This window comes from Bufo gargarizans, chromosome 5 (genome assembly GCF_014858855.1).
Source record: "Bufo gargarizans isolate SCDJY-AF-19 chromosome 5, ASM1485885v1, whole genome shotgun sequence".
NCBI lineage: Eukaryota > Metazoa > Chordata > Amphibia > Anura > Bufonidae > Bufo > Bufo gargarizans.
Genome location: NC_058084.1, coordinates 314,037,802 through 314,051,954, shown reverse-complemented (window position 1 = coordinate 314,051,954; position 14,153 = coordinate 314,037,802). Strand labels below are relative to the sequence as shown.

At 45.6% G+C, this 14,153-nt stretch overlaps 1 protein-coding gene across 2 annotated transcripts in view; it reads left to right on the top strand.

Annotated features, from left to right (window-relative positions):
• Positions 1-14,153, top strand: part of ACD (ACD shelterin complex subunit and telomerase recruitment factor) — a 72,228-nt gene that overhangs the window by 32,499 nt on the left and 25,576 nt on the right. For both annotated transcript variants that reach the window (XM_044293735.1, XM_044293736.1), the window contains 2 exons: positions 569-720; positions 12,488-12,569. In XM_044293735.1, the coding sequence (XP_044149670.1) occupies positions 569-720; positions 12,488-12,569 (234 nt within the window). The remainder of the gene's footprint in view (positions 1-568; positions 721-12,487; positions 12,570-14,153) is intronic.

Below are 14,153 nucleotides of genomic sequence, written 5' to 3'. Positions count from 1 at the left end.
TAATTCATTATTTGATGCAAGAATAACGCATTTCGGGGCCAAGCAGCCTCCTTCGGCAGTTTTACAGCAATACCTGTTTGGACCCGAAATGCGTTATTCTGGCATCAAATAAAGAAGTATAAACCTCCACACCTCTATATTATATTTTACTGCTCTTCACAGGTATGAGAAGCGCATGAAGTTTTCCTTCTCCCAGTCAGTGACAGAGGGACAGGGAGCTACAGGACTTTACTTAAAAAATTTGACATTGGAAGGAAACGAACAGTTTCTTAGGGGCGATGTAAAACAGTCATGATGTTCGGCTCATCACTTTCATTTGCTTCTTGTAAATAACGTATAGGATTTACGCAGGGTTACATTTTTATTTATGAATCTTGTATATTTGAGAACACTAAGCTTGAGTTATGCATTTTTATACACTTTCTTTGTAGTGCAGTGCAGGCCATTATAGCATAGTAAGTATAGTATATATGATATTGTTTTTGACTGTGTACATTTACTTTTGGCCCCATCCACTTTGTTATATGAATGTGCTCAGTTTGGACTAATTTGCCTTTCATTTTGTTAGACGTGTCTCTTACCCAGTTACTGATGGTTGCAAGTGAAGAGAAATTTCACACTTTGAAATCCATTGCTGAAAAGTGTCTTGAGCTTGACCCATCGGCTACTCGAGATAATCCACCACAGACTTTTTGGAGTATAGAGAGAACAAGAAGCCAGGTACACTTAATCTTGCTATATCGTTTTCCTATATTTTATCAATACTTTCCATAAAGTAAAAAAATAATAATTGTGGTTAAAATGTTCTTTTCCATTACACACCTAATCTAAATCTTCACCAGCACACTGTACTTCCAGTTTCATTTATATATTGTAGGTGGTGATGGGCTTGCCAATATTTATAATCCAAGTCTGTCCTTGCATTCTCTTCAGTTTTTCTGATATTGTAGCATAGACATGCCAAGAGTCTGTGCCTCATGACATTAAGTTAAAGAGAGACTTGGACTCTTCTAAGCAACCATATTCAGCACAAAGAACATTGGTGTGAAACTCCTATAATAATAATTATAGGTGCTGACAGATTCAACAGAAAGGAGATGCCCCCTGCGTCTGAGAGAAATGCATCCAGCTGTGCAGCTAAAGAGGGGAAGAATTAGACTGAAAAAGATATTAGGAAAGCCCAAATAGACCTATCCCTTCACAGTTATGACTGTAATCCCTTGGTGACCGCTGTACATGTATGGCGGATGTCACCACTTTAAAGATGGTGCCTGCTTGTGCGGGTAGCAGGTGCCATAGCCACGGGGTTACTGCTTCTTCAAATAACAGCCCTAAGGCTGATCGCCTACATTCAACCCTTCAGATGCCATGGTCAAATGTGATCTGAAGAAGCTGGAGCGCATGGCTGAGATCGGGGAACCTGTCATATTACAGTGATAACCTGGTGCCTCAAACAGACTATTAAAATATTACAAATAACAACAATAAAACAATATTTATCGCAAACAGTGAAAGGAAAATAAATATCAAAATGGCCCATTCACAGTTTTTTGGTCTCTTCACTAGAGTTGAGCGAACACCTGGATGTTCGGGTTCGAGAAGTTCGGCCGAACATCCCGGAAATGTTCGGGTTCGGGATCCGAACCCGATCCGAACTTCGTCCCGAACCCGAACCCCATTGAAGTCAATGGGGACCCGAACTTTTCGGCACTAAAAAGGCTGTAAAACAGCCCAGGAAAGAGCTAGAGGGCTGCAAAAGGCAGCAACATGTAGGTAAATCCCCTGCAAACAAATGTGGATAGGGAAATGAATTAAAATAAAAATTAAATAAATAAAAATTAACCAAAATCAATTGGAGAGAGGTTCCATAGCAGAGAATCTGGCTTCCCGTCACCCACCACTGGAACAGTCCATTCTCAGATATTTAGGCCCCGGCACCCAGGCAGAGGAGAGAGGTCCCGTAACAGAGAATCTGTCTTCATGTCAGCAGAGAATTAGTCTGCATGTCATAGCAGAGAATGAGGCTTCACGTCAGCCACCACTGCAACAGTCCATTGGCATATATTTAGGCCCAGCACCCAGGCAGAGGAGGGAGGTCCCGTAACAGAGAATCTGTCTTCATGTCAGCAGAGAATTAGTCTGCATGTCATAGCAGAGAATGAGGCTTCACGTCAGCCACCACTGCAACAGTCCATTGGCATATATTTAGGCCCAGCACACACACAGGCAGAGGAGAGAGGTCCCGTAACAGAGAATCTGGCTTCATGTCAGCAGAGAATCAGTCTGCATGTCATAGCAGAGAATGAGGCTTCACGTCAGCCACCACTGCAACAGTCCATTGGCATATATTTAGGCCCAGCACACACACAGGCAGAGGAGAGAGGTCCCGTAACAGAGAATCTGGCTTCATGTCAGCAGAGAATCAGTCTGCATGTCATAGCAGAGAATGAGGCTTCACGTCAGCCACCACTGCAACAGTCCATTGGCATATATTTAGGCCCAGCACCCAGGCAGAGGAGGGAGGTCCCGTAACAGAGAATCTGTCTTCATGTCAGCAGAGAATTAGTCTGCATGTCATAGCAGAGAATGAGGCTTCACGTCAGCCACCACTGCAACAGTCCATTGGCATATATTTAGGCCCAGCACACACACAGGCAGAGGAGAGAGGTCCCGTAACAGAGAATCTGGCTTCATGTCAGCAGAGAATCAGTCTGCATGTCATAGCAGAGAATGAGGCTTCACGTCAGCCACCACTGCAACAGTCCATTGGCATATATTTAGGCCCAGCACACACACAGGCAGAGGAGAGAGGTCCCGTAACAGAGAATCTGGCTTCATGTCAGCAGAGAATCAGTCTGCATGTCATAGCAGAGAATGAGGCTTCACGTCAGCCACCACTGCAACAGTCCATTGGCATATATTTAGGCCCAGCACCCAGGCAGAGGAGGGAGGTCCCGTAACAGAGAATCTGTCTTCATGTCAGCAGAGAATTAGTCTGCATGTCATAGCAGAGAATGAGGCTTCACGTCAGCCACCACTGCAACAGTCCATTGGCATATATTTAGGCCCAGCACCCAGGCAGAGGAGGGAGGTCCCGTAACAGAGAATCTGTCTTCATGTCAGCAGAGAATTAGTCTGCATGTCATAGCAGAGAATGAGGCTTCACGTCAGCCACCACTGGAACAGTCCATTCTCAGATATTTAGGCCCCGGCACCCAGGCAGAGGAGAGAGGTCCCGTAACAGAGAATCTGTCTTCATGTCAGCAGAGAATTAGTCTGCATGTCATAGCAGAGAATGAGGCTTCACGTCAGCCACCACTGCAACAGTCCATTGGCATATATTTAGGCCCAGCACCCAGGCAGAGGAGAGAGGTCCCGTAACAGACAATCTGGCTTCATGTCAGCAGAGAATCAGTCTTCATATCATAGCAGAGAATCAGGCTTCACGTCACCCACCACTGTAAGAGTCAATTTTCATAAATTTAGGCCCAGAACCCAGGCAGAGGAGAAAGGTCCCGTAACAGACAATCTGGCTTCATGTCAGCAGAGAATCAGTCTTCATATCATAGCAGAGAATCAGGCTTCACGTCACCCACCACTGTAAGAGTCAATTTTCATAAATTTAGGCCCAGAACCCAGGCAGAGGAGAAAGGTCCCGTAACAGACAATCTGGCTTCATGTCAGCAGAGAATCAGTCTTCATATCATAGCAGAGAATCAGGCTTCACGTCACCCACCACTGTAAGAGTCAATTTTCATAAATTTAGGCCCAGAACCCAGGCAGAGGAGAAAGGTCCCGTAACAGACAATCTGGCTTCATGTCAGCAGAGAATCAGTCTTCATATCATAGCAGAGAATCAGGCTTCACGTCACCCACCACTGTAAGAGTCAATTTTCATAAATTTAGGCCCAGAACCCAGGCAGAGGAGAAAGGTCCCGTAACAGACAATCTGGCTTCATGTCAGCAGAGAATCAGTCTTCATATCATAGCAGAGAATCAGGCTTCACGTCACCCACCACTGTAAGAGTCAATTTTCATAAATTTAGGCCCAGAACCCAGGCAGAGGAGAAAGGTCCCGTAACAGACAATCTGGCTTCATGTCAGCAGAGAATCAGTCTTCATATCATAGCAGAGAATCAGGCTTCACGTCACCCACCACTGTAAGAGTCAATTTTCATAAATTTAGGCCCAGAACCCAGGCAGAGGAGAAAGGTCCCGTAACAGACAATCTGGCTTCATGTCAGCAGAGAATCAGTCTTCATATCATAGCAGAGAATCAGGCTTCACGTCACCCACCACTGTAAGAGTCAATTTTCATAAATTTAGGCCCAGAACCCAGGTAGAGGAGAAAGGTCCCGTAACAGACAATCTGGCTTCATGACAGCAGAGAATCAGTCTGCATGTCATAGCAGAGAATCAGGCTTCACGTCAGCCACCACTGCAACAGTCCATTGTCATAAATTTAGGCCCAGCACCCAGGCAGAGGAGAGAGGTCCCGTAACAGACAATCTGGCTTCATGTCAGCAGAGAATCAGTCTTCATATCATAGCAGAGAATCAGGCTTCATGTCAGCCACCACTGCAACAGTCCATTGGCATATATTTAGGCCTAGCACACAGGCAGAGGAGAGGTTCATTCAACTTTGGGTAGCATCGCAATATAATGGTAAAATGAAAATAAAAATAGGATTGAATGAGGAAGTGCCCTGGAGTCCAATAATATATGGTTATGGGGAGGTAGTTAATGTCTAATCTGGACAAGGGACGGACAGGTCCTGTGGGATCCATGCCTGGTTCATTTTTATGAACGTCAGCTTGTCCACATTGGCTGTAGACAGGCGGCTGCGTTTGTCTGTAATGACGCCCCCTGCCGTGCTGAATACACGTTCAGACAAAACGCTGGCTGCCGGGCAGGCCAGCACCTCCAAGGCATAAAAGGCTAGCTCTGGCCACGTGGACAATTTAGAGACCCAGAAGTTGAATGGGGCCGAACCATCAGTCAGTACGTGGAGGGGTGTGCACACGTACTGTTCCACCATGTTAGTAAAATGTTGCCTCCTGCTAACACGTTGCGTATCAGGTGGTGGTGCAGTTAGCTGTGGCGTGTTGACAAAAGTTTTCCACATCTCTGCCATGCTAACCCTGCCCTCAGAGGAGCTGGCCGTGACACAGCTGCCTTGGCGACCTCTTGCTCCTCCTCTGCCTTGGCCTTGGGCTTCCACTTGTTCCCCTGTGACATTTGGGAATGCTCTCAGTAGCGCGTCTACCAACGTGCGCTTGTACTCGCGCATCTTCCTATCACGCTCCAGTGCAGGAAGTAAGGTGGGCACATTGTCTTTGTAGCGTGGATCCAGCAGGGTGGCAACCCAGTAGTCCGCACAGGTTAAAATGTGGGCAACTCTGCTGTCGTTGCGCAGGCACTGCAGCATGTAGTCGCTCATGTGTGCCAGGCTGCCCAGGGGTAAGGACAAGCTGTCCTCTGTGGGAGGCGTATCGTCATCGTCCTGCCTTTCCCCCCAGCCACGCACCAGTGATGGACCCGAGCTGCGTTGGGTGCCACCCCGCTGTGACCATGCTTCATCCTCATCCTCCTCCACCTCCTCCTCATCCTCGTCCTCCTCGTCCTCCAGTAGTGGGCCCTGGCTGGCCACATTTGTACCTGGCCTCTGCTGTTGCAAAAAACCTCCCTCTGAGTCACTTCGAAGAGACTGGCCTGAAAGTGCTAAAAATGACCCCTCTTCCTCATCCTCCTCCTCCTCCTCCTGGGCCACCTCCTGTTCCATCATCGCCCTAAGTGTTTTCTCAAGGAGACATAGAAGTGGTATTGTAACGCTGATAACGGTGTCATCGCCACTGGCCATGTTGGTGGAGTACTCGAAACAGCGCAACAGGGCACACAGGTCTCGCATGGAGGCCCAGTCATTGGTGGTGAAGTGGTGCTGTTCTGTAGTGCGACTGACCCGTGCGTGCTGCAGCTGAAACTCCACTATGGCCTGCTGCTGCTCGCACAGTCTGTCCAGCATGTGCAAGGTGGAGTTCCACCTGGTGGGCACGTCGCATATGAGGCGGTGAGCGGGAAGGCCGAAGTTACGCTGTAGCGCAGACAGGCGAGCAGCAGCAGGATGTGAACGCCGGAAGCGCGAACAGACGGCCCGCACTTTATGCAGCAGCTCTGACATGTCGGGGTAGTTGTGAATGAACTTCTGCACCACCAAATTCAGCACATGCGCCAAGCAAGGGATGTGCGTCAAATTGGCTAGTCCCAGAGCTGCAACGAGATTTCGCCCATTATCACACACCACCAGGCCGGGCTTGAGGCTCACCGGCAGCAACCACTCGTCGGTCTGTTGTTCTATACCCCGCCACAACTCCTGTGCGGTGTGGGGCCTGTCCCCCAAACATATGAGTTTCAGAATGGCCTGCTGACGTTTACCCCGGGCTGTGCTGAAGTTGGTGGTGAAGGTGTGTGGCTGACTGGATGAGCAGGTGGAAGAAGAGGAGGAGGAAGCCGAGAAGGAGGAGGTGGCAACAGGAGGCAAAGAATGTTGCCCTGCGATCCTTGGCGGCGGAAGGACGTGCGCCAAACAGCTCTCCGCCTGGGGCCCAGCTGCCACTACATTTACCCAGTGTGCAGTTAGGGAGATATAGCGTCCCTGGCCGTGCTTACTGGTCCACGTATCTGTGGTTAGGTGGACCTTGCTACAGATGGCGTTGCGCAGTGCACACTTGATTTTATCGGATACTTGGTTGTGCAGGGAAGGCACGGCTCTCTTGGAGAAGTAGTGCCGGCTGGGAACAACATACTGTGGGACAGCAAGCGACATGAGCTGTTTGAAGCTGTCTGTGTCCACCAGCCTAAATGACAGCATTTCATAGGCCAGTAGTTTAGAAATGCTGGCATTCAGGGCCAGGGATCGAGGGTGGCTAGGTGGGAATTTACGCTTTCTATCAAATGTTTGTGAGATGGAGAGCTGAACGCTGGCGTGTGACATGGTTGAGACGCTTGGTGACGGAGGTGGTGGTGGTGGTGTTGGTGGTACATCCCCTGTTTGCTGGGCGGCAGGTGCCAACGTTCCTCCAGAGGCGGAGGAAGAGGCCGAGGCGGCAGCAGCAGAATAGGCCGAGGCGGCAGCAGCAGAAGAGGTAGCAGGGGGAGCCTGAGTGACTTCCTTGGTTTTAAGGTGTTTACTCCACTGCAGTTCATGCTTTGCATGCAGGTGCCTGGTCATGCAGGTTGTGCTCAGGTTCAGAACGTTAATGCCTCGCTTCAGGCTCTGATGGCACAGCGTGCAAACCACTCGGGTCTTGTCGTCAGCACATTGTTTGAAGAAGTGCCATGCCAGGGAACTCCTTGAAGCTGCCTTTGGGGTGCTCGGTCCCAGATGGCGGCGGTCAGTAGCAGGCGGAGTCTCTTGGCGGCGGGTGTTCTGCTTTTGCCCACTGCTCCCTCTTTTGCTACGCTGTTGGCTCGGTCTCACCACTGCCTCTTCCTCCGAACTGTGAAAGTCAGTGGCACGACCTTCATTCCATGTGGGGTCTAGGACCTCATCGTCCCCTGCATCGTCTTCCACCCAGTCTTGATCCCTGACCTCCTGTTCAGTCTGCACACTGCAGAAAGACGCAGCAGTTGGCACCTGTGTTTCGTCATCATCAGAGACATGCTGAGGTGGTATTCCCATGTCCTCATCATCAGGAAACATAAGTGGTTGTGCGTCAGTGCATTCTATGTCTTTCACCGCTGGGGAAGGGCTAGGTGGATGCCCTTGGGAAACCCTGCCAGCGGAGTCTTCAAACAGCATAAGAGACTGCTGCATAACTTGAGGCTGAGACAGTTTCCCTGGTATGCATGGGGGTGATGTGACAGACTGATGGGGTTGGTTTTCAGGCGCCATCTGTGCGCTTTCTGCAGAAGACTGGGTGGGAGATAATGTGAACGTGCTGGATCCACTGTCGGCCACCCAATTGACTAATGCCTGTACCTGCTCAGGCCTTACCATCCTTAGAACGGCATTGGGCCCCACCATATATCGCTGTAAATTCTGGCGGCTACTGGGACCTGAAGTAGTTGGTACACTAGGACGTGTGGATGTGGCAGAACGGCCACGTCCTCTCCCAGCACCAGAGGGTCCACTAACACCACCACGACCATGTCCATGTCCGCGTCCCTTACTAGATGTTTTTCTCATTGTTATGGTTCACCACAACAACAAATATATTATTTGGCCCAATGTATTGTATTCAAATTCAGCGGGATATAAATTTGAGGCCTAGTATTTAGGCGCTGGGTGACCGGTATGGATTTAGTGACAGAATTAGACTTGGAAATGCACAGAAGCGTGTGTGTGTGAAGTTATTCTGAATGACCCAATGTGCACCTTGAATATTATATACCCTTTTAGGGATAGATTTCAAATAGCTCTGATATAGCAGAAACCACTAAATTATGAAATTGCTAAATTGGGAATTGTACTTCAACCCAGAACAAAAAATGTGCTTTGACGGACACTAAATATCTTGCCCAGCAACAACAGTACAACGGTGGGTAACGAGAGATTTAGAGGGAATTAAATTTGAGGCCTAGTATTTAGGCGCTGGGTCACCGGTATGGATTTAGTGACAGAATTAGACTTGGAAATACACAGTAGCGGGTGTGTGTGAAGTTATTCTGAATGACCCTATGTGCACCTTCAATATTATATACCCTTTTAGGGATAGATTTCAAATAGCTCTGATATAGCAGAAACCACTAAATTATGAAATTGCTAAATTGGGAATTGTACTTCAACCCAGAACAAAAAATGTGCTTTGACGGACACTAAATATCTTGCCCAGCAACAACAGTACAGCGGTGGGTAACGAGAGATTTAGAGGGAATTAAATTTGAGGCCTAGTATTTAGGCGCTGGGTCACCGGTATGGATTTAGTGACAGAATTAGACTTGGAAATGCACAGAAGCGTGTGTGTGTGAAGTTATTCTGAATGACCCAATGTGCACCTTGAATATTATATACCCTTTTAGGGATAGATTTCAAATAGCTCTGATATAGCAGAAACCACTAAATTATGAAATTGCTAAATTGGGAATTGTACTTCAACCCAGAACAAAAAATGTGCTTTGACGGACACTAAATATCTTGCCCAGCAACAACAGTACAACGGTGGGTAACGAGAGATTTAGAGGGAATTAAATTTGAGGCCTAGTATTTAGGCGCTGGGTCACCGGTATGGATTTAGTGACAGAATTAGACTTGGAAATACACAGTAGCGGGTGTGTGTGAAGTTATTCTGAATGACCCTATGTGCACCTTCAATATTATATACCCTTTTAGGGATAGATTTCAAATAGCTCTGATATAGCAGAAACCACTAAATTATGAAATTGCTAAATTGGGAATTGTACTTCAACCCAGAACAAAAAATGTGCTTTGACGGACACTAAATATCTTGCCCAGCAACAACAGTACAGCGGTGGGTAACGAGAGATTTAGAGGGAATTAAATTTGAGGCCTAGTATTTAGGCGCTGGGTCACCGGTATGGATTTAGTGACAGAATTAGACTTGGAAATGCACAGAAGCGTGTGTGTGAAGTTATTCTGAATGACCCAATGTGCACCTTCAATATTATATACCCTTTTTGGGATAGATTTCAAATAGCTCTGATATAGCAGGAACCACTAAATTATGAAATTGCTAAATTGGGAATTGTACTTCAACCCAGAACAAAAAATGTGCTTTGACGGACACTAAATATCTTGCCCAGCAACAACAGTACACCGGTGGGTAACGAGAGATTTAGAGGGAATTAAATTTGAGGCCTAGTATTTAGGCGCTGGGTCACCGGTATGGATTTAGTGACAGAATTAGACTTGGAAATACACAGTAGCGGGTGTGTGTGAAGTTATTCTGAATGACCCTATGTGCACCTTCAATATTATATACCCTTTTTGGGATAGATTTCAAATAGCTCTGATATAGCAGGAACCACTAAATTATGAAATTGCTAAATTGGGAATTGTACTTCAACCCAGAACAAAAAATGTGCTTTGACGGGCACTAAATAACTTTCCCAGCTACAACAGGACAACGGTAACGAGAGATTTAGAGGGATTTAAATTTGAGGCCTAGTATTTAGGCGCTGGGTGACAGGTATGGGTTTAGTGACAGAATTAGACTTGGAAATACACAGTAGCGGGTGTGTGTGAAGTTATTCTGAATGACCCTATGTGCACCTTCAATATTATATACCCTTTTTGGGATAGATTTCAAATAGCTCTGATATAGCAGAAACCACTAAATTATGAAATTGCTAAATTGGGAATTGTACTTCAACCCAGAACAAAAAATGTGCTTTGACGGACACTAAATATCTTGCCCAGCAACAACAGTACAGCGGTGGGTAACGAGAGATTTAGAGGGAATTAAATTTGAGGCCTAGTATTTAGGCGCTGGGTCACCGGTATGGATTTAGTGACAGAATTAGACTTGGAAATACACAGTAGCGGGTGTGTGTGAAGTTACTCTGAATGACCCTATGTGCACCTTCAATATTATATACCCTTTTTGGGATAGATTTCAAAGAGCTCTGATATAGCAGGAACCACTAAATTATGAAATTGCTAAATTGGGAATTGTATTTCAACCCAGAACAAGAAATGTGCTTGAACGGACACTAAATAACTCGCCCAGCTACAGCACTAGGGACAGATTTAGCTGGATATAAATTTGAGGCCTAGTATTTAGGCGCTGGGTGACCGGTATGGATTTAGTGACAGAATTAGACTGGGATATGGCCAAAAAATGAACAGACTATTGCTGGTTAAATGCACTTGGTGTCACAGCTTCACCCTGATGTAGGCTTTAGCCAAAAAACAACCACACCATTGAGGGTTAAATGCACTTGGTCGCAGCTTGTGCTGGCGCACCACAAGACACAAAATGGCCGCCGATCACCCCAGAAAAATGAGACTGACAAACGGTCTGTGCAGCCTAAAAACAGTGAGCAATTGAGGATCAGCAGCTCAATGATCCACAGCTGCAGATCGATCAGTTAATCAAGTCCTTTGGAGGAGTTAATCTGCCTAATCTCGCCCTACTGTCGCAGCCGCAACCTCTCCCTACGCTAATCAGAGCAGAGTGACGGGCGGCGCTATGTGACTCCAGCTTAAATAGAGGCTGGGTCACATGGTGCTCTGGCCAATCACAGCCATGCCAATAGTAGGCATGGCTGTGATGGCCTCTTGGGGCAAGTAGTATGACGCTTGTTGATTGGCTGCTTTGCAGCCTTTCAAAAAGCGCCAAGAAAGCGTCACAAAAGCGCGAAGAAAGCGACGAACACCGAACCCGAACCCGGACTTTTACGAAAATGTCCGGGTTCGGGTCCGTGTCACGGACACCCCAAAATTCGGTACGAACCCGAACTATACAGTTCGAGTTCGCTCATCCCTACTCTTCACGTCCCACAAAAAATTAAATAAAAAGTGATCAAAAAGTCGTACACACCCTAAAATGGTATCAATGAAAAGTACAGATCACCCTGCAAAACAGCTCTGTGCACATAACTACAAAAAAGTTAAAGGGGTCAGAATATGCCGCAAGTATTAAAACGCAAGAAAAACTATACATATGTGGCATCTCAGTATTTGTACTGACCTGGAGAATGAAAGTAACAGGTCAGTTCTACCGCATAGGGAACACTGTAAAAACAAAACCCATAAAACTGTTTCCCACTGCTTTCCACTATATCATATGTAATATTAAATGGTGGAATTAGAAAGTGCAACTTGTCCAGCAAAAAACAAGCTCTCATAAGGCTATGTGAACGGAAAAATAAAGTTATGGCTCTGGGAAGGCAGGGAGTGAAAAAAGAAAACACAGAAATGGAAAATCCAAGGTCCTCTAAGGGTTAACATATGTATACCGGTAGTTATGGTTAGGCTAGGGCTATAGCTAGAATTTTTTTATTTTTATCTTTCACTAAAAAAATGTTAAGAAATCGCTTTCCATGGAAACATATTTCTAATCTCTCAAAATCTCTAGATCTCTAATCTCTCTTTTTTTTTTTGTCAGCTACATGCGTAGATTTCCAGGCATATTTTAAAATGTAATAAGAAAATAGCTTGAAAGCTTCTTAAACATTGCACATTGAGGTTTAGATTACTCTATAAAAAAAATAAAAGCCTTACTAGAGAAGTGTAATGAGTGCTATCCTATGTAGTGGCCATAGGGCACAGGTGTGCTGCACAATGTGGTTTTCCTGCAAATTGACACATTTTTTGTTTCTCCGCATGCTACATGAAATAGCAACCTAATACTGAGAAATTGTCTTTGCGTCCCCATCTTTGATCCATATGTAGCTGATCACTATTTCATTGGCTTGAATAGAAGCTGAAAGCAACTAAATATGCATTTGGACCCCTTAGTAGAACAGTCCATAAAAGCAACTTTTCACAAATTTTTGTCATAAACATGAAACGTTTCTTTTTTTTCAGGAGACTACAGAAAGATTAGTTATCCCTGTAGATTTGCTTCTTATTCCTCCACATGAGGAAGCAGTTCTGGAAGAGATGGCAGGTACGGAATGTTTGCAGCATTGTTACCTTTTGTAAGGTACCTCTGCCTTCAAGGCACCTGACAGAGCAGTCCTCTTATATACCGTGGTCCCTCGAGTTACAGTATTAATTGGTTCCAGGAAAACCATTGTATGTTGAATCCATTGTAAGTTGAGTGATTAGTTCCAAAACCCCAAAATGTCGCCCAGGATAAAAGAAAATGAAGATAAGCAGATAACTAAGACAGCTCAAACAAGTCCTTACATATAACAGTCAAGAATAGCTGCTAACTAGCAACTAATCCAGCCTTGATTGGTGTGAGGCATTGTATGTTGAGTCTGGTTTCAACTTACGATGGGTCAGAAAAGACCATTGTATGTTGAAAATATTGTATCCTGAGGCCATTGTGTCTTGAGGGATCACTGTATTGGGAATAATACACACTAGTAGGGGAGTAGTCAATGCAGCCAGCCTGTGGTAGAGCTATAGACTGTTTTACTATAGGCTGCACATTTTTATTTCCCACTGATGACAACAGCAATTATATTAATAATAATGTAAATTGCTGTTTTCACAATTTCCTAACAGAACTCCCAGTACGTCATGGTGCGCAAAGCGGTTAGTGGTCCGAGAAATTAGTGCAATACTGGGAAGAAGGGTTTGTTCCTGCTGGTATACTACATACTTATACTGTATATAGTTATGGCTCAGGAAATACATTCTTTATGATGAAAATGTACATATTTATCCAGTATACTTTCTGCATCAATTTCTCAGTTTTTAAGATCTAGGAACCTTTATTGATCGCTGGTCATGTAATGGACACACTGGTGCATGGCACGTTATAAAAGACAACTCTGATAACTGTACGGTAAGCAGTCCTGCATCGGTGTGTCCATCATTTGTAAATATACCTTTGTCCAAATCAATGTTCTCTTCCCTAAAAAAAAAAATTATTTTATAAATATGCAAATTGGGCTGAAAAGAGTCCAAGGGGCTGTACTTATCCATGCTGGAGCCCACCTGCGCCCATCAGCAGGGATCCCTGCTCCTCCCCTCCTCTTCTTCTCTCTACTTCCCAGCTGCAATGACATCATGCTGCCGCTCCAAATCTTGTGCAGGCGCACATTCCCTTTCTGTGTGCACCCGAGATTTGGAGCGCCAGCATGATGACATTGCCACAGCTGGTGGAGAGAAGAAAAGGAGAAGGAAGCGGAGATCACTGCTGATGGGCGTGAGTGGGCTCCAGCATGGATAAGTACAGCCCCTTTTTAACCTAATTAGCATATTTAGGAAACCTAGTTTTTGGGGATAGAGAACTTGATTTTGACATAAAAGTATACTTACTAATGACTATTTCAGTGCTACAATGCCATACAAACAGGTAAGAACGGACTAGGGTGGTGACACATTCCCTTCTAAGTGATCAGGTAGTAGACCTTTTGAATCTAACAGTTTGTGTAACATAGCATTTTTCTAGGTATAGTATAGTCTTTGTAAGACCGAGTTCACATATTCCTGGCCATTCATTTTGGTTTCCCTCCAGCATTTCTGTACCAACTGATGCCAGGACTGATCCCATTGTTTTCTTTGAGATCGTTCATAG